Genomic DNA, 21,780 nt, shown 5'->3' with positions numbered 1-21,780 from the left:
CACAGCCCTTGCAGGACTGGCACTACGGCGATGGCTTGTATCAAGACACACGTGAGGCCCGGAGGATGAAAGTGTTGCGTAAAGGAGGGAAAGGGGTGTCTGTTACAGCAACATAACAGTAAGAGAATGAAGTCCCAAAAGATTACGGAGGGCGTGGTGACCGCTTCATTTAACTACAAATAACTACTGTAGTTATATGCACTTTCTAGACAATCCATATAACTGCAATAGAGCTACAGAATAAAAGCAAAGATGTGAATGGAAGGGTCGGCAGGTTATGCTGGAAGGAGATGGGGAGGGGTGAGGAAACGGAAAGTTTTGCACACAGTTCAAGGTTAAACGTTGCGCTGCGCCCCGCTGCCACAAGAGGGCGCGCGCTACTAGGTGAGGACGCGCCCCGCGGACACCTGCGCGGACATCGGGTTTTGTTTTCGCCAAAGGAAAGTTGGGGCCAGCTGCGAGAGGGGTGGCAGGGCACCAGCGGGCGCGCCTGCTGGCAGGGGACCCCGGGGAGGGCCCCCGCCCCACGGGTTTCGAGAGGAAGCAGGTGCCGGCACGCGAAGCCTCAACGCGCGCCGGCCTCAACCCTGACTTCCTGCTGCCCCGCACCCTCCTTCCCTGGGCCCCGCAGGGGCGCAAACCGAGGGCCCACGGGCTGCGCGAAGCCTCCGCAGGGGTGTGGTTCGGCCTGGAGCGCGTCATTTTGAGAGTTCGTTTGGCAGCCTTTAGAACCCAGGAAATGTATTTAGCCTGAAAATCCAGACTTGCCCTTCTCTCGGGCACTTGGGGCAGCTGGCCACCCTGGGCTGCCGTCCCCTCCACGTGCACACCCCCTTCCCTGGGCAGTGCGGTCTTTCATAGTTTGGGTCAGATGGATATTCAGCGGGACCGTTATTCTGGCTGTTAGCGCCCGTCAGAACCAAGCCGAGGGGTGCACTCGATACCGCGACATTTCCTTTTTTGCACAACTCGGCGTGGAGTTACCCCCGGTCTTTCTCGTTTGTGTAATTCTCATGTACGGAAAACACGACAGTAAAACCCCAGCGAGCCACCAGTCGCCTCATTCACCTTACAAGGTCCACAGGCTCCAGTTCCCCTCTCGGTGGCCTTCAAGAAGAGGCCCCTCAGGGTCCCCTCCGCCGGGCTGGGGCTGGTTGCTCTGGCCAGGACCCGGGAGCCCAGCCTGGCAGCTCCCTTCCTCTCAGGGGGTTCGGAACGTTGGTTTCTTTTTTTGTTTTGTTTTGTTTTTTAAACATAAATCCCCCTTCTCAGTCTAAACCATATGGAAACTCCACTATATAAAACAGTTAATAGGAGGGGCGCCTGGGTGGCTCAGTGGGTTAAGCCGCTGCCTTCGGCTTAGGTCATGATCCCAGGTCCTGGGTTCGAGCCCCGCGGCGGGCTTTCTGCTCAGCGGGGAGCCTGCTTCCTCCTCTCTCTCTGCCTGCCTCTCTGCCTACTTGTGATTTCTCTCTGTCAAATAAATAAATAAAATCTTAAAAAAAAAAAAAGTCAGGAAGAGACAGTATGTTAAAAAAAAAACAGTTAATAGGATATTAGTATAAATAACCAATTTATAGTTATATATACTGTAAGAACGGGATTAATTTGAAAAGCCCCCAGTTTGGCGTGTATGACCTCTTCTCTGGATTCATTCCCCTGATTTGTCTTGGCTGTGCAGGGACAGAGAAATTCTGGTTCCATCCAGGACACAGCTGGTTCGGAGACACTTAACTCACACGCTTGGCATCTTCCTCACTTAAGGGCGCAAGGCCAGGGTCCTCTGAGGCTGCCCAAGGTGAGGGAGCCTGTGGGGGTGGCGGGAGGGTCGAGGGGTTCTAGCGTCAGTGTTTGTTACTGAGAACGGAGAGTGTGTGATTTAAGGGGTTAACACATTTTGCACATAAAATCAGACCTCCATGAGCCGCCTGAAGCACCCCTTAGGGCTCATAGGATTTTCAAAGTGCTGGTTGCTGTGGAGAGGGCCCAAAGACCCTTGTTTCCATGGCAACAAAGTTAGCTTTTCATGCTGGGGAGGTGGCCTGGGTGGGAGATGGTGGCACAGGGAATGGGCCAGCTCTGGGTCATCTGAGCATCCTGGCTGGAGGGTTGAACAGGTAAATGTGTCTGGAAGGGAAGCTTCTAGCACATGGCTGCAAGCAGAAGGAGTGTGTCAGGCCAGGACCTCCCTCAGGAGCACACTTGTTTCCTTCTCTGGGCTTGTCTGCAGACACCACAGCCAACTGTCTGTGGATGAAGCCAGCTGGCCTAGGCCGGCTCCACCCTGGCCATTCCCGAGGCCCCCAGGGCACACTGGTCACAGGCCAGGCCCAGGAGAGGGCCAGAGCTGGCCTCAAATCCCAGCCCTTTCGCCAGCCTGGTTTCCCACTCAGCTCTCTCCTTGGGTCCCTGCTTCACTGCCAGTCTGTTCAGGGTAGGTGCGGGGCATTTTACTGTAGCCCAGAGCAGCCCGCTGGAGAGAACCACACCAAGCCTGTCTCAGAGGGCCTCTCCAAGCAAGTTTTTCTTGTGGGTGGCAGAGGCTTCCCAGAGAGAGAGCACCACCCTCCATCTTCCTTCCCTCCCTCCCTCCTCAAGGCTTGTAAGGCAGGCCCAAGGAGGCTCTGCTTGCCAGGGAGCTGGCTTCCTGTGGGAGAGGCTGTGAGCAGACCAGCTTTGGCCTCGTCTCCCAGCGCCCCCTCGAGCCACAGGTGCCAACATGCTTCTCTGGGGGCTCAGGTTGGCCCCTGACTCCCTGTCCTCCCTCCAGGGCCCAGTCTTCCTTCCTCTCGCATCTTTACTGCCCAGTGGGTCACTTCCCACTGGGAGCTGGGGAGCTGGCGGTGGAGTCTGGGTTACACACAGGCACCACCCTGGACTGAGCAGTCTCAGACCCACATCCTGCAGCCTGAGTTCTCTAGCACCGGTTAGCACATGGCACCGGCCATGCTGCCAGCATGGGCTGGGTTGCACCTGGGGCTCTGTCTTCCCCCACACCCCAGGGAGCTCTCCCAGCTGCTGAGGTGCCTAGACAGAATGCCTTGTAGTGCGTTTTTTTTTTTTTTTAATTGTGGTAAAAGATACATAAAACTTATCAGTTTAACCATTTTTAGGGGTGCGGTGGCATTAATTATGTTGTTGGGCAGCCACCACCACCATCCAACTCCAGAACATTTCATTCTTCCCAAATGGAACTGTACCCATTAAACATGAACTCCCTGGTCCCCTGCCCCCGGTCCCTGGCCACAATTCTGTGTCTGACTTGTAACTTCTACCGGAACCTCCTGTAAACGGCATCAGACAGTTCTTGTCCTTGGTTGTCTGGCTTATTTCACTCAGTATCATGTCTTTGAGGTTCCTCATGTTGTAGTATGTTCCAGAATCTCCTACCGTATTTTTTTTTTTAAAGGGCTGCTTGCGTGGCTCTTGAATACTGCTTTCTGTTTGTGTGTGAACAGTACTGGCTTCCACCCTTCACCACTAATTTACTCTGAAAACATGCAAATCTGCCTCTGCTGTTCTCCTTCCCCGAGGAGGGGGTGGTGTGCACACACACGGGTGGGGCCCCCAGGCTTCCCCATGAGCTCTGTGGGCCCCATCACTCTACTCCTGGTTGACAGCCTCGGTTAATGAGAAATCCTTGTGCAACTGGCCAAGTCAATTATTTTATTACAAAACACACACACACCCCTACACAGACACACACACAGACAAACACACAGACACACACACAATGGGAATTAAGGCTGAGGCCCGAAAGGAGCCAGGATCTCTGATCTGGGGACAGGCTGACCAGACTGCTTCTGCAGATGTGCCTCACTTAAGAAAGAGGGTCTCTCCCAGAGGGGCTTTCCAAGCTAGATAAATTAGGAGATGGCTTGGTTTCTATAAGGGGACTTAAGGTGGCTTCACTCCCCCTGAGGAATGTGAAGCAGAAGCAGATTTAGGCAGGCATTTCCAGAAACCCCTCCTTCGTGTGTTAAGTGGGGTCATCGGTCCCTGAGGCGGTTGGTTCCCAAAGCAGGAGGGAGAGACCGTATCTCCCTGGAGGCTGGTCTTCTTTTCTAGGCGGGGAGGACTATTCTCCAAGGACTGGAAAGAGGCTCGGCGTGGCTCCGGAGCCCAGGACACCCTCCTGCGTGGACAGGGCTTTGGCACAGGAGCTCAGGGTCAAAAGCCCTTCATGGAGGCTGGCCCACTGACCCTCCTGTCTGCAGGGCCTTCAGCGGGGCCAGCCTGGGGTGGCGTCACACAGCTGCATCTTGGGAAGGAAATGGCAAAGTTAGGCGGCTGGCAGGGCAGGGCCCACAGAGAAGCCACACAGCAGGGGGCCGAGCCCAAGTTGGGCTCAGTGCACTTCCTCCCGCACCCAGCACCAATTGCCCTTGGAGTGATTTTAGTCTTTCTGAATACACTTCTCAAAGAGAAAAAAATTCAGTAGTGCGAGGAGGATTTCTCTCCCTGCTCCCCCTCTCCGCCCAGGTATATCCTCAGAGGGACTTGAACTGCCTTAGCTCCTTCTTTCGGCTCTTCCTTCCCGAATTTTAAGCCCTATGTTTCTGCCAATATTTACACATGTATCACCTTCAGCTGTTACCTAGTAACACTCTTCTCTACTTTTCATCCTTCATTTTTTCTTTCCTTAAACAGCTTGACCGAGATATACTCCAGGTACCATACAAACCACCCGTCTAAAGTGCACACTTCTAAGGTTTCCACATATTCACAGGACGGCACAAGCACTCACCGCCACAATGTGAAAATGTTTCGTCACTTCCAAAAGAGGCCACCTGCCCATCTGCCGTGCCGTCCTGTCCCCCAGCCCCTGGTCACCCCCCACCCCATACCCTCCCCGCCATCTACTTTCTGCCTCCTGGGATGAGTCTATTCGACACATTTCCCATCAATGGGATCCTACAGCCTGTGGTCTTTTGTGCCTGGGTCTCTGCCCTCAGCATCCTGTTAACTTTCTGTCAGCAGCTTCTGGAAGGAAATGGAAGCTCTGATGAAACAAGCCCTCCGCGGGGCAGCTCGACCCCCAGACTGTACATGCTCTGCTATTTTGTAGTGTATTCTTTTAAAGGAAAGAAGAACAGAGGAAGGAAGGCTGGAGTAGGAAAGGGAACTAATCGACATTGTTGACTCAAGGTCTCAGCAGTGTTACTTCTAGGAATGTATTCTAAAGAGAGACAGTATCAGGGATGAGTATGAGGCTATATTTACAAGGATGTTCTTTACAACACTGCTTAGTAGCAAAGAGTTAAAAAAACAAACCAAATGAAAACAATGACCCCAAGTAGGAGACAAACTATGACACAGACGTGCAGTGGGGTCAGTGCCACACCATGCAGTCATTAAAAGTGAGGGAGAAGAGGGGACTTGGCTGTCTCAGTCAGTGGACGTGTGACTCTTGATCTCGGGGTTGTGAGTTTGAGTCGCACGTTGGGTACAGAGGTCACTTAAAAATAAAATCTTGGGGCGCCTGGGTGGCTCAACGGGTTAATCCTCTGCCTTCGGCTCAGGTCATGATCTCAGGGTCCTGGGATTGACCCCTGCATTGGGCTTTCTGCTCAGCAGGGAGCCTGCTTCCCTCTCTCTCTCTCTCTGCCTGCCTCTCTGCCTACTTGTGATCTGTCAAAATCTTTAAAAAAGGGGCGCCTGGGTGGCTCAGTGGGTTAAAGCCTCTGCCTTCGGCTCAGGTCATGATCTCAGGGTCCTGGAATCGAACCCCGCATCGGGCTCTCTGCTTGGCAGGGAGCCTGCTTCCCCTTCTCTCTCTCTGCCTGCCTCTCTGCCTGCTTGTGATCTCTGTCAAATAAATAAATAAAATCTTAAAAAAAAAACAAAAATTAAAGAATAAAATCTTAAAAGAGAACGAATGAATGAATTCATAAATAAACTCTAAAAAAAAAAAGAAAAACATGTTGGAGAAGAAATCTTCAACCATGTGGGGAAAATGCCTGATAGGCAGTTAAGTAGGAGAATAAGAGCATGTTACAATAACACAAAAAGTCTGATCCTTTAATAAAAGCAACATATATATCTATAGATCTTTATACCTATCAATCTATCTTTATATCTGTCCATCCATCCCTCCATCCAGAGAAAGGAAATACTAGAAGGACAGACACCCAGCAGCTGCTCTTCCTGGGTAATGTGATAACACATGGTTTTCATGAAAATTTTTTTTTCTTTATGTGCACTTTGTAAATTCTCTGCACTTCATTTTTGTCATTAGGAAACTGATTTAAAGAAAATGCTTCAGGGGCGCCTGGGTGGCTCAGTGGGTTAAGCTGCTGCCTTCGGCTCAGGTCATGATCCCAAGTCCTGGGTTCGAGCCCCACATCGGGCTTTCTGCTCAGCAGGGAGCCTGCTTCCTCCTCTCTCTCTTCCTGCCTCTCTGCTTACTTGTGATTTCTCTCTGTCAAATAAATAAATAAAATCTTTAAAAAAAAAAAAAAAGAAAGAAAATGCTTCAGCATTAGAGGCGGACATGTGAGGGTGTCCCGGGTGTGGAAATGAGGCAAGGGCAGAGGGTCTTGGGTTCCACCTTCCCACCTGGGCCCCACGCCTCAAGGCCTCCCCTGCAGTGGGGCCCTTCCCTGTTGCTGACTGGACTCCACAACAGGCCGTCCTCCCGTTCCCCAGCAGAGGGAACTTTTTTTTTTTTAAAAGATTTATTTATTTATTTGACAGATTACAAGTAGGCAGAGAGGCAGGCAGGGAGGGGGGTGGGAAGCAGACTCCCTGCTGAGCAGAGAGCCCGATGCGGGGCTCGATCCCAGGACCCCGGGATCATGACCTGAGCCGAAGGCAGAGGCTTTAACCCACTGAGCCACCCAGGTGCCCCAAGCAGAGGGAACTTTCAGAGATCACCGGTGTTCGGACAAGCGGAACTCACCTGTTGACTGGGTCACACATGAGATCTTGTAGGACATCCAGATGCTCGCCAGGCAGAGGAAGGTGGCCACGAAACCAAAGATCTGCACAGGACAGGGAAGAAAGGAAGTTCCGAGGCCCAGGGCCAATCACTCAGGCTGTCCTTTATGTTTCTCATTCCTGTATGAGCTGTGGCCCAGAGGGAGCCTGGGGAATCAGAGTGACCTGACACCTGGTCCTTTCTCAGGTGCAGGGCTGGTCCCCAGGCCTCCCCCAGCAGGGCCCTGGCTCAGGCCTGGCCCTCAGGCTCTGGCCTCCACCTCCTGGCCCTCCTCACTCCAGGCAACTTCAGGGCCCACGTTCGGGTTTGTATTTACAACTGAGCTAAGGCCAAGACACTGCACAAGACCGTTACTGGGGTAACAAACGAGGAAAAGGTAGAACTGTACATTTCAGTTGGGGTTTTTACATTTCTAACGTTCAAATGGACTTTACTGATGGGACAGGGTTGCATTTCATTCAAAACAGCTTTCTGTTCTGTCTTGCTGTATAGCTGTGTACTAATAGCCAGAATCCGAGGCCTTGATACACGGTTTTATGTTTGCACACACTTCCACAATCGTAGACTAAAATCAGTTGAGGCAGCGCTCCTTCCCTTTCTGAGGCTCCCCACCGTGCTGAAGTGGCTAACCTCGCTGACCTAGGAAAGCTGACCCAGCCCAGTCCAGCTTCATTTAAAGAGGAACGGGGCCTCCAGAGAGGAAAAGGGCCTCAGGGCAGGGCACCTCTGATGGTCCAGAGAGAAGTGGGTGCACCCTCTGGTGTCTGTCTGGCCCTTCGAAGCCTGACGCCACTTCCTCACCTATGAACACCTGCAGTAGCTCTAATTTACTGACCACCTACTCTGTGCCCAGCAGTGTTCTAAGCCCATTAGGGGTGCTGTTCCCTTCCACTCCCACCACTCTGCTAGGTGGAGGCTGCTGTTACTTCCCGTCTCCCTCATCTGGCAGCTGAAGACATGGAAGGACAGCATGTCAACTCCTTTGCCCAGGGCCACGAGCCAGCGAGGGCCGGACATGGGACGTGGGCCCTAGGAACCTGGCTCCAGAGCCCAGGTCGACTGTAGCCCGGGTGTTCCCGGACTCGCCAATGGCTTCAGGCTGGTGACGTGGCCACAACCATGAGCTGACGTGCAGCAGGAAGAGCCCGGGAGCAGCTAGAGACCAAGGGCACGGTCTCCGAGGGCCTGGTTCGCTTTTCAAGCCCAGCTGCTGGTTTACAGAAGCAGCTGCCTCCTCTCCCCACCGGCCCACACCCGCCTTCCCCTCCCCCAGGCCCCTTTCCTTGGCTCCTTTTGTACCGATTGTCTACAGCACATAATTAGCCTACTGGAGCCCGTCCTGGCCCCTCATTGTCTGTTCTGCACAATTAGCACATGAGATGCCATCCCAGGCTCCTACTGTCTGCACTGCATAATTGAACAGTTTATTATATCGCTACATCACGCTCTTCTGGATGACAATGCCTTGTTTGCTCATTGTTTCATGGGCCTTAGCTTTGACTCTACACTGGATGACCCTTTTCTTATAAGCAAGGACCGTATCTTTTAATTTATTTTGGCTTCCCCTGGCCAAGGCTTTGTCCTAGGCACCAAGATGGTGTATGATAAATGGGGCTTACTGGGATTCCAGGGCTAACAAACACGGGTGGGGCAACCTGAATCATAAAACCCAGCAGGAAACTCCCCATGCACCAGTCTCCTCTGTGTCTCCCTCAGCCGCCTGCCTGTCCTGGGGCGGGTAGGAAGCTGGGGTGGTGCCCACCCCTCTCACTGGGGCCTGGGGGATGTGGGAGCACTTAAGCTCATGAGTGTTCAGAGACTTGGTGGCCCGCCGTATCCATGTGCTGCCTGTGCCCACCTTTGGAGGACAGACCCCACCCCTCAGTGGAATTCCAGGCATTTAACCCACTCCAGGCCCCAAGTCTGGAGACTTCTGCTAACATGTAAATGAAAGAGTGATTGTCCCATAAAGCTTTTTTAAAAATTCATTTAAAAAATGAAAGGTGCCTGGGTGGCTCAGTCAGTTAAGCATCCGACTTGATTTTGGCTCAGGTCATGACCTCAGAGTTGTGAGAGGGAGCCCCTGGCCGACATGGAGCCTGCTTAAGATTCTCTCTCTCTTCCTCTGCGCCTCCCCTGCCTTCACATGCACCTGCTCTCTCTCCCTCTCTCTCTCTAAAAAAAAAAAAAAAAACCTCATTTAAAAAATTTAATCTGCTCAATAGTGAGGCAAATCAGGCCACCCAACTGTAACCAATTAGCTGAATCAGAAGTCAGATAACAGTAATCTATAAGCCTTTTAAAAATAAATACATATACACATACATACCCCTGTATGTATATTTGCGTAGGTGTGGTAAACAATGCTCCCACATCACTGTATTTTTAAACATTTCCATGCTTTTATTCAGGCTATCAGATGGATTAGTTTTCACCTTTTAAAGGTCTAGGAGTGTTGTTTCTTGACCTGAATACTGTTACAAATAAGGACCAGCAAAGCTAGGACTCATGGCAGGTATCACTGACGGATCACATGTGCTCTTCCCCTGGGCCCCAAAGAGGCCTTGGGATCTTTGTATAGCTCTGAGGCAGCCATCAACGAATGACCTGAATGGCCCCCTGATGTAAGGAGTGGCTGGCTGAGGGAGGGCCGGGCCACTGGGGCCATTTGAGTGTGCCAGGAACCCTGACCAGCCACCTGCTGAGACCCTTTGCTGTGGGCCCCCGGCTCTTTGGAGGCTGCTGTTGGCTGGATCAAGGTGGGTTCTGATGAGTACTTTTCTGGTGAAGAAAGTCCCCAGGAAACAATCCCCTCACTGCCCATCAGGAAGAAAATGCTCTAGAAGTGAATTCATTCGTGAAGGTTCCCTGAGACCATCCTTACCGCTCCAGCTACCAGCCCGCTCTGGCTGTAACTCTTGGAGGCTGCCACAATGGAGGCGATCAGGAGGAGGAGGGTACCGATCAAATAGTGCAGAAATTCCTGGGGACAAAAACAAAGCAAAGCAGTGGGTCGGGAGGTCCACTCCTGGTTCTCAGAGACAACTGGGCACAGAAGAGAGGAACAGAGGGGAGGGAGTAATACCACCTCTTCTCCTCATGGCATCCTGACAGGAGCAGTTAGCTCACAGGGAGCAGACGCGGAAGGCTGGCCAGGATGAGGCCCCGCAAGACAGAAAAGGAGCTGGGCAGGCAGCCAGAGAGATGACAGAGAGAAAGGACACTTATCTTGTGAGGAGAGATATCCACTAAGGTCTGCTCCACTCCTGAGAGCACTCTGTAGACAGTACCCTGACCTCTGCCAAAGCTACTGAAAGCAAACAGCTTCTCACAACTCCCAGGCTATGGAGTTTAAAGGAAAACGCCAGCTCTGAGAAGCAAAGCCCCTTCAAGAGGTGTGTACCTTTCCCTGCTTCAGAGAAAGTTCTGGGCTAACGACGTTCTGGCTTTGCTGGCTGGCTGGAGTGCCCCCCGCTCTGGGAACAGTTTTAGGTGTGGACTTGAGGAGCTGGCCCCCTCAGACTTGGGAGTCAGAGCTTACAGTGAGGTCAGGGGCCTTCTGTGAAGTGCTTGTGGGGCTGGGGAGAGCTGACTTTCTGGCCCCTAATAAGCCTCCTCGCTTTGTCCTCATTTCATCTTCTCTCTTCTCTGTTCTCCAGAAGTGTGCCCTCAGGCCACACTGCTGAGGAGTGTGTTAGCCGGGCAGATTCCGCCTCCGCTTCCATCCATCTGCACCCCATTCACCCCCCGGGCTCAAAACAGCATCCCCGCAGGCCGTAAATGAGGCTGAAGCTCTGTCATTCAGCAGCAGGGTAAGGTTTCCATCTTCTTCCTTCTTCCTCCCCATTAAACACCAGATCAGAGAACTGGGGCTTAGGGCCACAAGAGGACTCCCTCTGAATCCGGAGCGCATTCATTTTTAGTTGTCTTCCATGAGGATCCAGAAATTAGTTCTTCGCAAAGTTCTGCCCATCAGGGCAGGCACCTATTAAATTTTGGAAAAGCATTCCACTTTTAAGCTGCAGCTCATCTGAAAGCTGTGCAAAATCAAAGACCCCTATTTCTCCTTTAGTGACTAGAAAGGACTATCAGAAGGTAGACCATAGAGATTTTGACTGAAGAGCAGATTAGTAACTGAAGTTCCCTACCTCCAAGATTCTCAAACGAAAGGAATACGACACGGGGTAGAGAAAACTGACTTGAGAGACTGCTAAATGGAAAGTGCCTCCACAGTACCCCATCAAAAATGTGGGGCTGAGCTTACCTTCCAACACATACTCCCCCATTCCTGCCCCCAGCCTTTTTCTCTCCTGTGGGAATCTCTCCTCCAGCTGCTTCATTATCAGCATCATTATCAAAAGAAGCAGAAAGGTGCCATAATTTTGAAAGGGGCCTCATAAGGGGCCTGATAACTTTGGAACACAAAAGAAGTGTCTCTCAAAATAACATAGTAGGTAATAATATTGAATGTGAATAATTCAACAATCCAATCAAGAAGTGGAGGTTGTCAGATTGGTTCTTTAAGAAAAAGATAACAGGGGTGCCTGAGTGACTCAGTTAAGTGTCTCAGCTTGGATCTTGATCTCACAGTCATGAGTTCAAGCCCCATGTTGGGCTTCACACTGGGTGTGAAGCCTACTTAAAAAAAAAAATCCAACTACATGCTGTCTGTTGGAGAAACACTTTATACTCAAAGATACAAATAGACTGAAAGCAGAAAGAAGGAAAAGAGAGGTCATTCAAACAGCAACCAAAAGAATGCTGGAGTCGTTCAACTAGTATCAGGCAAAAATTTCAAAACAAAAATGTTACCAGAGATAGAGAGAGATATTCTACAAGGACAAAAACAGCAATCTATCAGGAAAACCGAACAATCACAAACAGGTATTCACCTAGTAACAAAGCAACAAAATACATGAAGCAAAAACTTGGCAAAATGAAGGGAGAAATAGGTAATTCAAAAATAACAGCTGGAGACTTTAGTACCCCTCTTTCAATGATGTGTGGAACAACGAGGGAGAAGACCAAGAAGGAAACAGAAGACTCAATGCTGTAAGACAACTAGACCTAATAGACATCGATAAAACACTCTACCCAACAACAGAACATACATTCTTCTCAAATGCATGTAAGATATTCTCCAGGAGACCCTATATGCTAAACCATAAAACAAACCTCAACAAATGTGAAGGATTAAAATAATATGAAGTATGTTATTCAACTACAACAAAATGAAATTAGAAAGCAAGAGCAGAAAGAATTTTGGGAAACCCACAAATATGTAGAAATTAACACATTCCTAACTACTGGGTCAATCAAATGCAGAATCGCAAGGGAAATTAGAAAGTACCTGGAGGTGAATGAAGAGGAAGACACAATATACTAAAAATTATGGGATGCAACTAAAGCAGTGCTCAGAAAGAAATGTACAGCTGTGCATACCTACATTTAAAAGGAAGAAACTTTTCAAATTAAAAACCTAATCTTCACCTTAAGACACTGGAAAAAGAAGAGCAAACTAAACCTAAAAGCAAGAAGGGGAAAAAAAGGACTGAAGCAAAAATTATGATATAGGGAACAGAAGAACAATAGGGAAAACTAGTGACACCAACACTGGTTCTTTGACATGATCTTTGTTGATCTACAAAATAGCCAAACCTTTAGCTAGACTGATCAAGAAAAAAAAGAGAGAAAATAGATGACCATATTCAAATGACCAGAATCAGAAATGAAAGAGGGGACATCACTATGGATCTTACAGAGAAGTAAAAAGGATTTTAAAGGAATACCATGAACGTTATATACCAGTCAATTAGAAAACTTAGATGAAACAGACATATTCCTGTAAAGACACACCACTGAAAATGACTCAGGCAGAAATAAACAATCTGAACAGATCTATAACAAGTCAAGTTTGAGTTAATAATAATAATAAATTACCCACAGGAAAAACCCAGGCTCAGATGCCTTCATTGCAAAATTCTACCAAGCATTTAAAGAAGAATTAATACCAATTCTTCATAAACTCTTCTAAAAAATATAAGAGATGGTAACACGTCCAAAACTACTCTGAGACCAGTATTACCCTGATAACAAAACCAGACAAAGACATCACAAGAAAACCACAGACCAATATCTCTTATGAATACAAATATAAAAATCCTCAACAATACACTAGCAAACCAAATCCTATAGCTACATATAAAATGAATTATATATCATGACCAAAAAGAATTTATCCTAGGGATGCAAATGTGTGATCCACATATGAAAATCAATGTAACATACCATATTAATAGAAATATTAAGGGGGAAACCCCCAAATGATTATTTCAATGAAGAAAAAGCATCTGATAAAATCTAACACCTTTTCATGATAAAAACATTTTCATGATAAAAACAGGGGTGCCTGGGTGGCTCAGTAGTTAAGCGTCTGCCTTCGGCTCAGGTCATGATCCCAGGGTCCTGGGATCGAGCCCTGCATCAGGCTCACTGCTCAGTGGGAGTCTGCTTCTCCCTCTCCTACTCCCCCTGCTTGTATTCCCTCTCTCTTTGTCTCTTTCTCTGTCAAATAAATAAACAAAATACTAAACAAATAAATAAACACATTCAACAAAGTAGGACTGGAAGTTAACTTCTTCACTCTGATAAAGGGCATCTACAAAAATCCATAACATCATATTTAACGATGTTATGATGGAATGCTTTCCTCCTAAGATCAAGAACAAGAAACAATGGTGTGGTCTTGCCACTTCAGTATTCATCTGATGTCTTGCAGTAAGACAAGAAAATGAAATAAAAGGTATCCAGATTGGAAGGGAATATGAAACTATCTCTATTCATAGATGGCATAATCTTGTATAAAATCCTAAGGAATCCATTAACAATCTGTTAGATCTAAAATGAGTTCAGCAAGGCTAACGATATAAGATCAATATACAAAAATCTCTTGTATTTCTACTCACTTGCAATGAACAATCCCAGAATGAAATGAAGAAAGTAATTACATTTGAAATATCATCAAAAAGAATAAGATACATAGGAACAAATTTAAGCTCCCCTCCCCCAAAAAGCACAAAACTTATACTCTGAAAACTACAAAATGTTGTTGAAAGAAATCAAATATCTAAATAAATGGGAAAACCTTCCATGTTCCTAGGTCACAAGACTTAATATTGTTAAGATGGCAATATCAAATCAATCTATAGATTCAATGATTTGTATTAGAATCACACTGACTTCTTTGCAGAAACTAAAAAGCTGGGGCATGTGGGTGGCTCAGTGGGTTAAGTCTCTGCCTTCGGCTCAGGTCATGATCTCAGCGTCCTGGGATCGAGCCCTATATCGGGCTCTCTGCTTAGCAGGAAGCCTGTTTCTCCCTCTCTCACTCCCCCTGCTTATGTTCCCTCTCTCCCTGTCTCTCTGTCAAATAAATAAAATCTTAAAAAAAAAAAAAAAAAAAGAAACTAAAAAGCTGATTCTAAAATTCATATGGAATTTCAAAAATCCCAAAACAATCCTAAAAACATGGGAAGATTCATAATTCCTAATTTCAAAACTGGCTACAAACCTACAGCAATCGAGACAGTGGGTAAGATCAAAGCGAGAGTCCAGATGTAAATCCATGTGTTTACGATCAACTAATTTTCAGCAAGGATGCCAAGACAATTCAATGGGGAAAGAACAGTCTTCCCAACAAATGGTGCTGGGACAACTGTATAATTACCTCGAAAAGAATGAAGTTGAATCCTTATCTCACACTAGACGTGAAAATTAATTCAAAACAGACTGAATATCTAAATGTAACAAACTATAAGAAGAAAACATAGAGGCACACCTTTATGATCTTGGATTTGGCAATGTTTTTTTAGATTTTATACCCACTTTTTTATACCAAAAAAAGAAAAGCGGTTACATTAGATCTCATCAAAATTAAAAACTTGTGCTTTAATGGACACTATCAAGAAAATGAAAAACAACCAACAGAATGGGAGAAAATGTCTCCCAATCATTTATCTGATAAGGGACTAAAATATACAAAGGACTCTGAGAACTGAGAAATAAAAGGACAACCTAATCCAAAACCAGCCAAAGGATCTGTATAGACTTGTCTCGGCAGAAAATTCACAAATGGCCAAGAAGCTCTTCAAAAGATGACTGACATCAACAGTCTTTAGAGAAATACAAATCAAAACCATGAGCTACCACTCCACATTTGCTAGCATGACTAAAATCAGAAGGTCAGAAAATAATGAGTGTTGAGAAGGCTGTGGAGACACTGAAACCCTCATACACTGCCGATGGGAATGTCAACTGGGCAGCCACTGTGGAAAAGAGTCCAGCCGCTCTTCAAACAATGAGACATAGTTAGCATGGGGTCCCACAGTTCTATTCTCAGGTATCTTCCCAAGCAAAATGAAAACATGTCCACACCAAAGACTTGTAAACACGAATGTTCACATCAGTGTTAGTCATAACAGCCAAAAGGTGGAAATGACCCAAATGTCCATCCATGATGAACGAATAAACAAGAAATGGTCTGTCCTTCCAATGGACTATGACTTGGCTATGAAACAAATGAAGTACTGGCCTACGCTATGACAGAGATAAGCCATGAAAACACTCTGCTGAGTGTTAAGAAGCCAGTCACAGAAGAGCACACATGTGATTCCACTTACAGGAAACACCTAGAACAGGAAGATCCACAAGACAGAAAGTAGATCAGTGGTTGCTTTCAGGCTGGAGAAGTTGAGAGGTGGGAGTGTTGGCTAAAGGCGATGGGGTTTCTTTCTGAGGTGAGGAAAAAGTTCTAAAATTGGCTGTGGTGATGCTTGCACAACGCTGGGAGTATGCTAAAATCCGCTGAATTGTACACTTTAAGTGGGCAATCAGGCATGCGAACTATATGTCCACCAGGCTATTTAAATAAATAATAGAGTGGGAAGAAAAACATCCTGGAAACTTCTGAAATCTTTCCTCGGACTCTACCATCCCATTTAACTGAAAAATCTTGTCACAACAGTATGACCACCCATGGCCTTTATCAGCTTCCTCCTCCCACCTCATGCACACAGATGTCCCCTTTTCTGTCCCTCGAGAAAGCCCATGAGAGCTTTCTTGTCCCTGGAAGAAACCAGCAGGACACGGGCAGCGATGCCCGCCAGACGGTGAGCAGTTCAGGGCTGCAGCAGGAAGAGATGATGCGGGGGGCTGTGGGGGAAGGGCGGATGGGACAGACTCGGTCGGGTCTCAGGGCCCCAGCTCCTAACCTGACCTCTGGGAGCCCAGAGTGGGGCCAGGCAACCCCCTTACCGACAGGGGCCAGCTGATGCAGGTGAGCAAGCGGTAGAGGCGGAACAGGTGCACCAGATAAAAGACGAGGATCATTATCAAGTTGCAGATGGTGACCACTTGGAAGTAGCTGTAGGCACTGTAGCTGTACCACACGGAGCTCCTCACGCAGATGAAGGCAATCAGCAGCGTGACCTGGGATGGAGATACAGACACGTCAGACACAGGCCCGCCCACGATGGACGCCCAGGGAACCAGCAACAGCAGCCCGCCGAGGAACTGCTGCACTTCTGGCGATTTTCTGACAAACTAGCTGCGAGGCCGGAAAGGGCCAAGTTCCCAGAGCGCGCGCTTTTAAGGCTGAAGTGCATTATGTTTGCCTCAGACAGAGGGCAGGAACGCTGGAAAATAACCAAGCAGAATCATTCCATTTATTTCCCTATTAGGTGGAACTGTAGGAAGTTGCCAATATTGGACGGTTTTTGACCCACAAAGATGGCGATTCCTATGTCACAAGTTATCAGCTGGTGGATGGTAAGTTACCATTTATTGATGCCCGATGTCCATGATCTCCCGGAGGCCTCACAGAAATCTGCCAGGGAGAGGATATCACCCCCATGTTCATATTTGGGAAACTGAGGTACACCGGTTCAGTAATTAGACCAAGGCTACCCAGCTCATCAGCGGTGGAGGTGGGATTCAAAACCCAAGTCTGTCTGACTCCAGGGACCTGTTCCTCCATGTCAGATACAGTTTTGCCTTCCAAGAATGTAAGCCCTCCTCACAGACAAGCCGAGGAAGGAGGATATGTTATGAAACACAAAGGAATCCTGGTTATTCAAGGCTTGCCTGCTCACCACTGGGCATGTGGTGAGAGCTCACCCAGTATATTGTTGCAAATGAATGACTGTGCAGAATTAATAAATTAATGACCTATTAATGAATTAACAGGCCTGGTAGATTATTAGCAACAAATGAATGCCATGGGAGAGCAGAGTGGAAGAGGACAGAGAAGATTCTGAGTTTTTGTGAGGGCCACTCAAAAAGAGCAAAATCTCATTCACCCCATGTAGGGAATAAACCACTAACACACACAGGGTTAAATGTATGGAAAACCTTAGGACCAATTTTAAAAGTACACCTAATTTTGGATAAAGTTGATTTTTTACTGCTGCTTTCCTACAGAACAGTGAGCAAAGATGTGCGACAGAGAGACTTTGTGTCCTATGGGACACTCGGCAGTGCCTCGTTTGGTTGTCACCACTATGGGAGGTTTCTGTGGGCATTTAGTGGGTAGAGGCCAGGGGTGCTACTGAACACCCCAAATGCATAGGACAGTCCCCACAACAAAGAACCATCTGGTCTCAAATGTGGCCCAGCAGAAACCTGCTGTAGAAGATGTGAGCGTCGGGATGCCCGGGTGGCTCAGTGGGCTAAGCCTCTGCCTTCAGCTCAGGTCATGATCCCAGAGTCCTGGGATCAAACCCCACATCGAGCTCCCTGCTCAGTGGGAGTCTGCTTCTCCCTCTGACCTTCACCCCACTCATTCTCTCTCTCTCTCTCACTCTCCCTCTCTCAAAAAGATAAAATCTTTAAAAAAAGAAAATGTGAGTCTATAACGAGCATTAAATCATAAAATGGAGCTAATACCGGTTGAAAGGGTTAGTGTGAAACATACTCTGTTTTCTGAAGCCCCTTAATCCACTCTGGTAAACTCCTCAGAACAGGCACAAGGGTGAGAAGAGAGTCTAGTGGGAGATGAAGGCGGATGTGAGGAGTGCTCTGCTTGCCGGATCTGAACAGCGGAGGGACTCTGACACAAAGGGACCCTCGACATTTGCCTAGTCCCCGTTGCTAATGAGCAACGTGGGTATTTTCATTTTTTCGGTTCCTCTCAAGCCAGCCAGCCTTGCTAATATAATGTAATGATTCATGCCCTGAGGTTGTTTTAAAGCTCCAAGGGGATCTTTGCTTCACCCAGCACTGGGCATGATCACCAGGGCTTTGCTGCTCATCAGTCCCCATTTGCAGGACCCGGGTCTACGGGTCTCCCCACCACCCGCTGACCCCCCTCCAGAAAGGGGGGCCTTCAGGGTTCACCTTAAAATGCAGAGAACTCTGGATTATGCAGCGCCATTCCTAGGGGGAGAAGCAAATTTGTGCCTAATTTAATGCAAAGACTAGATTAATCTGTACAACGCCTCATCTGTGACAGTCACCTCTTTCTCATGGTGACACAGAGACGTGGGAGTTTCTCAGTGAACAGGGGGGTCCATGCAGGTCTTCCCCTCTGAGCTCCCAGGGCTGAGGACCTTGCAGCAGCAAGGATGTTACTGCTCTACCACAAAACCATCTCAGACCCGCCTGGAAAACATTCTCCTGAAGGAAGACATCCAGAATTCTGTTCAATTGGCCTAAGGCCGCCTACCACTTGCTCTTCTTCAAAGAATCCCAATTTTGGAAAATCTCATTTAGACCAAAGATGGCTTACACTAATGCATGCAACTAAATCTTCCTTTTTGTCCAATAATTCACCCATTCCTACTTGAAATGGCCAGCATCTTGGCCAGAGCACCTAAAAAAAAAAAAAAATTTTTTTTTAACTGACATCTAAACTTTTCAGAACTTTTCTAGCCAGCAAGTAACCTCTGCAAATGCTGGAGACCCCGGAGTCATCTAGATCAATACTCTGGGGGCAGCCAGAAAGGTGCAGAAGAATGAGCAAGCCAGACCATCGTGGAGAAAAGGCCCTGGGGTATGGCTTCTCCCTACCCCGCCCCCCTCACTGTAACCAGGGCCCCCTCAGACCTCTTCTTGTTTCCAGTTAGAAAAGCAAATCAAAAACACAGTGGAATGCAGACAGCCTGAAGGCGGAGTTCTGATTTCAGGGTTGAGTGAGGCAGGCTGGGAGGTTTCTAGAAGGCACTTGTGGTTCTGTTCAGAGTAACTTAATGTGATACCATCCAACGGACTAACTTGTTTCCCTAGGGGCCCTCTAGCTCCCCTCATAAAGGTATGTTCTTTTATATCAAACTGCCATGAAAGTTGTGAATAAAATCTCTAGCACACACGTCCGGGGGTTGAAAAGGAATGCCGTGAGTCCCCTCCACCCAGAGCCAGGGTCTCAACACCCCTGCTGTGGCACCGTTCAGAATCGCTGGAATCATCTCACATTGAAACCACCCCTCTGCCCCCAAACTGTGTTGTTTCTGACTTCATTCTATCGGAGTTCTTACTAACGGTTAGAGATGATTTTTGTGGAAGCAGCAGTGGGTTTAAATTGCGCAGATGAGGGGCTCCTGGGTGGCTCAGTGGGTTGAGGCCTCTGCCTTCAGCTCAGGTCATGATCTCAGGCTCCTGGGATCAAGCCCCGCATCAGGCTCTCTGCTCAGCGGGGAGCCTGCTTCCTCCTCTCTTTCTCTCTCTCTGCCTGCCTCTCTGACTACTTGTAATCTCTACCAAGTCAATAAATAAAATCTTTAAAAATAAATAAATAAATAAATAAATAAATAAATTGCGCAGATGAGGCAGGCTGACATCACCAGAGGAATGTCCCTCCGCCAGAACTCTGCAACTAAAACATCCTGGTCTCCCCAGCCAGGCGCCAGGCTCGGGTTCTCAGCCTGGGCAGGGGTCCCTCAAGGAAGAAGCCACCTGCTGCCTGCAGTCTGTGCCCTCGAACACTCCCTCAAGCAGGTTTGATCTTCCCATGCACCTGCCAAGTCTGGTCCCCTGAGCATTCGTTCCGGCATCTGACTGAAGATGGCACCAGACACCTTATATTTCAAGAACCCCGGGCTGGATGCAGGCAGGTCACCCAACCCCACCTTCTCATGGGGGTTTTTGCCCTGACCTTGGAATAATGTTTCAGAGAGGGAGACAGGCAGGAGAAAGAAAAGTAGCTGATGAAAGCCAACATCAAAAGGTCTCAGACCCAACTCTAAGAGGCTTTTCTGGAAAAGCCTAGGAGATGAAAGCCAGGCTTGTTCAAAAAGTCAGAGATGGGGTGAGTCAGTGATTGCAAAGTGCATTTGTAGATGCAGGCGGGCCCATAAATGACTTTGCTTGGCCGTGGGCAGGCAGGAAGAAGAATTTGATATGCTTCTAACTTCTGAATTCTGCCCTGCGGTGGGCAGAAATTTCCCCCCACCTTCCTGTTAAAGCCCCCGCTGGCCATCACCGCCAAACAGCCCTTGGGGAACCTCATTAACACCCACGTGCAAGAGAACCCTCCCCAGCTTACTTCCTCTGGATCCCGGTCTCACTCACCCATATCAAACTCTAGGTGCAGGCTCCTTCCCATCCCCCCATGTCCCAGCACACAGTTCTGTTCTGTATCCAAGAATAAAAAATGCCATCAAAAGCACAAGGGAGGGGGAATAATCCAAAGAACATGATGTCAGGGGTCCTCAGACGCAGATCTCAAGCAGGCCTCTAATTAGTGTACTGGGTTCTGACTGACCATGCAGCAAAGGACCTGCGGCTTATTAAAAACCAAATATGCTTGTCCAGGCTGGGACTATTTCCGGAAGGACACATAAGAAACTGGCCGCCTCAGGGGACAACTGATTATTTAGCGGTTTTTCAAATTTGCCATTTTCTTTTCTTGATTATTAAAAAAATCATATACTAGGGGCGCCTGGGTGGCTCAGTGGGTTAATAAGCCTCTGCCTTCGGCTCAGGTCATGATCTCAGGGTCCTGGGATCGAGTCCCGCATCGGGCTCTCTGCTTGGCAGGGAGCCTGCTTTCTCCTCTCTCTCTCTCTCTCTCTGTCTGCCTCTCTGCCTACTTGGGATCTCTCTCTGTCAAATAAATAAATAAAATATTAAAAAAAAAATCATATACTAAGCTGTAAAAAAAAAAAAGCATCCTTTTTTTAAGGACACAACTTGGAGATCTTTAATGGTACAGATTTACCCTTTGCTTTCAGTTGGCTGCGGCTTTACTTGACCCAGTGTTTCTCAACCTCAGTGCTACTGGCATGTGGGGTTGGGTAATTTTTTTGGTGGCGGCCATCTGGGAGGATGGTCAGCAGAATTCCGGTCTCCACCCACGAGGCAGAGCCCTTCCCTAGGTGCAAGAACCACAAATGTCTTTAGACGTTGGCAAAGAACTTCTACCTTAAACAACCTTTTGCCAAGGGGTATGTGTCTAACCCCCAGGTTTTTTTTGTTTTGTTTTGTTTTGGTTTGGTTTTTTTTTTTAAGATTTTATTTATTTGACAGAGAGAAAGAGATCACAAGTAGGTGGAGAGGCAGGCAGAGAGAGAGAGAGAGGAGGAAGCAGGCTCCCCACTGAGCAGAGAGCACGATGTGGGGCTCGATCCCAGGACCCTGGGATCACGACCTGAGCTGAAGGCAGAGGCTTTAACCCACTGAGCCACCCAGGTGCCCCTAATCCCCAGTTTTTTACTAATATACACAACCCTGCAAAAGAATATCCTTGGACATGCCTCTTTATGTATGTATGAACATTTCTGAAAGGTTCTCCGAAGTGAAACTGACGTAGGAAACAGGCAGGAGAAAAGTTATTAAATTTCCTTACTATC

General features: G+C 48.0%; 1 protein-coding gene and 1 long non-coding RNA gene across 4 annotated transcripts in view; one reads left to right on the top strand and one right to left on the bottom strand.

Annotated features, from left to right (window-relative positions):
- The first annotated feature begins 2,040 nt into the window (after window positions 1-2,040).
- Window positions 2,041-18,092, top strand: LOC125105525 (uncharacterized). The gene is made up of 3 exons (XR_007128926.1): window positions 2,041-2,117; window positions 10,600-10,752; window positions 17,954-18,092. It is a non-coding gene; the product is annotated as an uncharacterized LOC125105525 (long non-coding RNA).
- CMTM7 (CKLF like MARVEL transmembrane domain containing 7) overlaps window positions 3,652-21,780 on the bottom strand; it is a 64,880-nt gene continuing 46,751 nt past the window's right edge. The window contains exons 2-5 of one of the 3 annotated variants that reach the window (XM_047739069.1): window positions 16,253-16,426; window positions 9,825-9,923; window positions 6,902-6,983; window positions 3,652-4,261 (exon numbers count right to left, since the gene is read on the bottom strand). In XM_047739069.1, the coding sequence (XP_047595025.1) occupies window positions 4,248-4,261; window positions 6,902-6,983; window positions 9,825-9,923; window positions 16,253-16,426 (369 nt within the window). In that variant the 3' untranslated portion in view covers window positions 3,652-4,247. Of the gene's footprint in view, window positions 4,262-6,858; window positions 6,984-9,824; window positions 9,924-16,252; window positions 16,427-21,780 lie in introns of those variants that run through there. The other 2 variants (XM_047739077.1, XM_047739062.1) reach the window with 2 other exon arrangements.

This window comes from Lutra lutra, chromosome 1 (genome assembly GCF_902655055.1).
Source record: "Lutra lutra chromosome 1, mLutLut1.2, whole genome shotgun sequence".
Classification (NCBI taxonomy): Eukaryota; Metazoa; Chordata; class Mammalia; order Carnivora; family Mustelidae; genus Lutra; species Lutra lutra.
The sequence above is the reverse complement of the archived record's forward strand: the minus strand, read 5'-3'. Positions and strand labels throughout refer to the sequence as shown.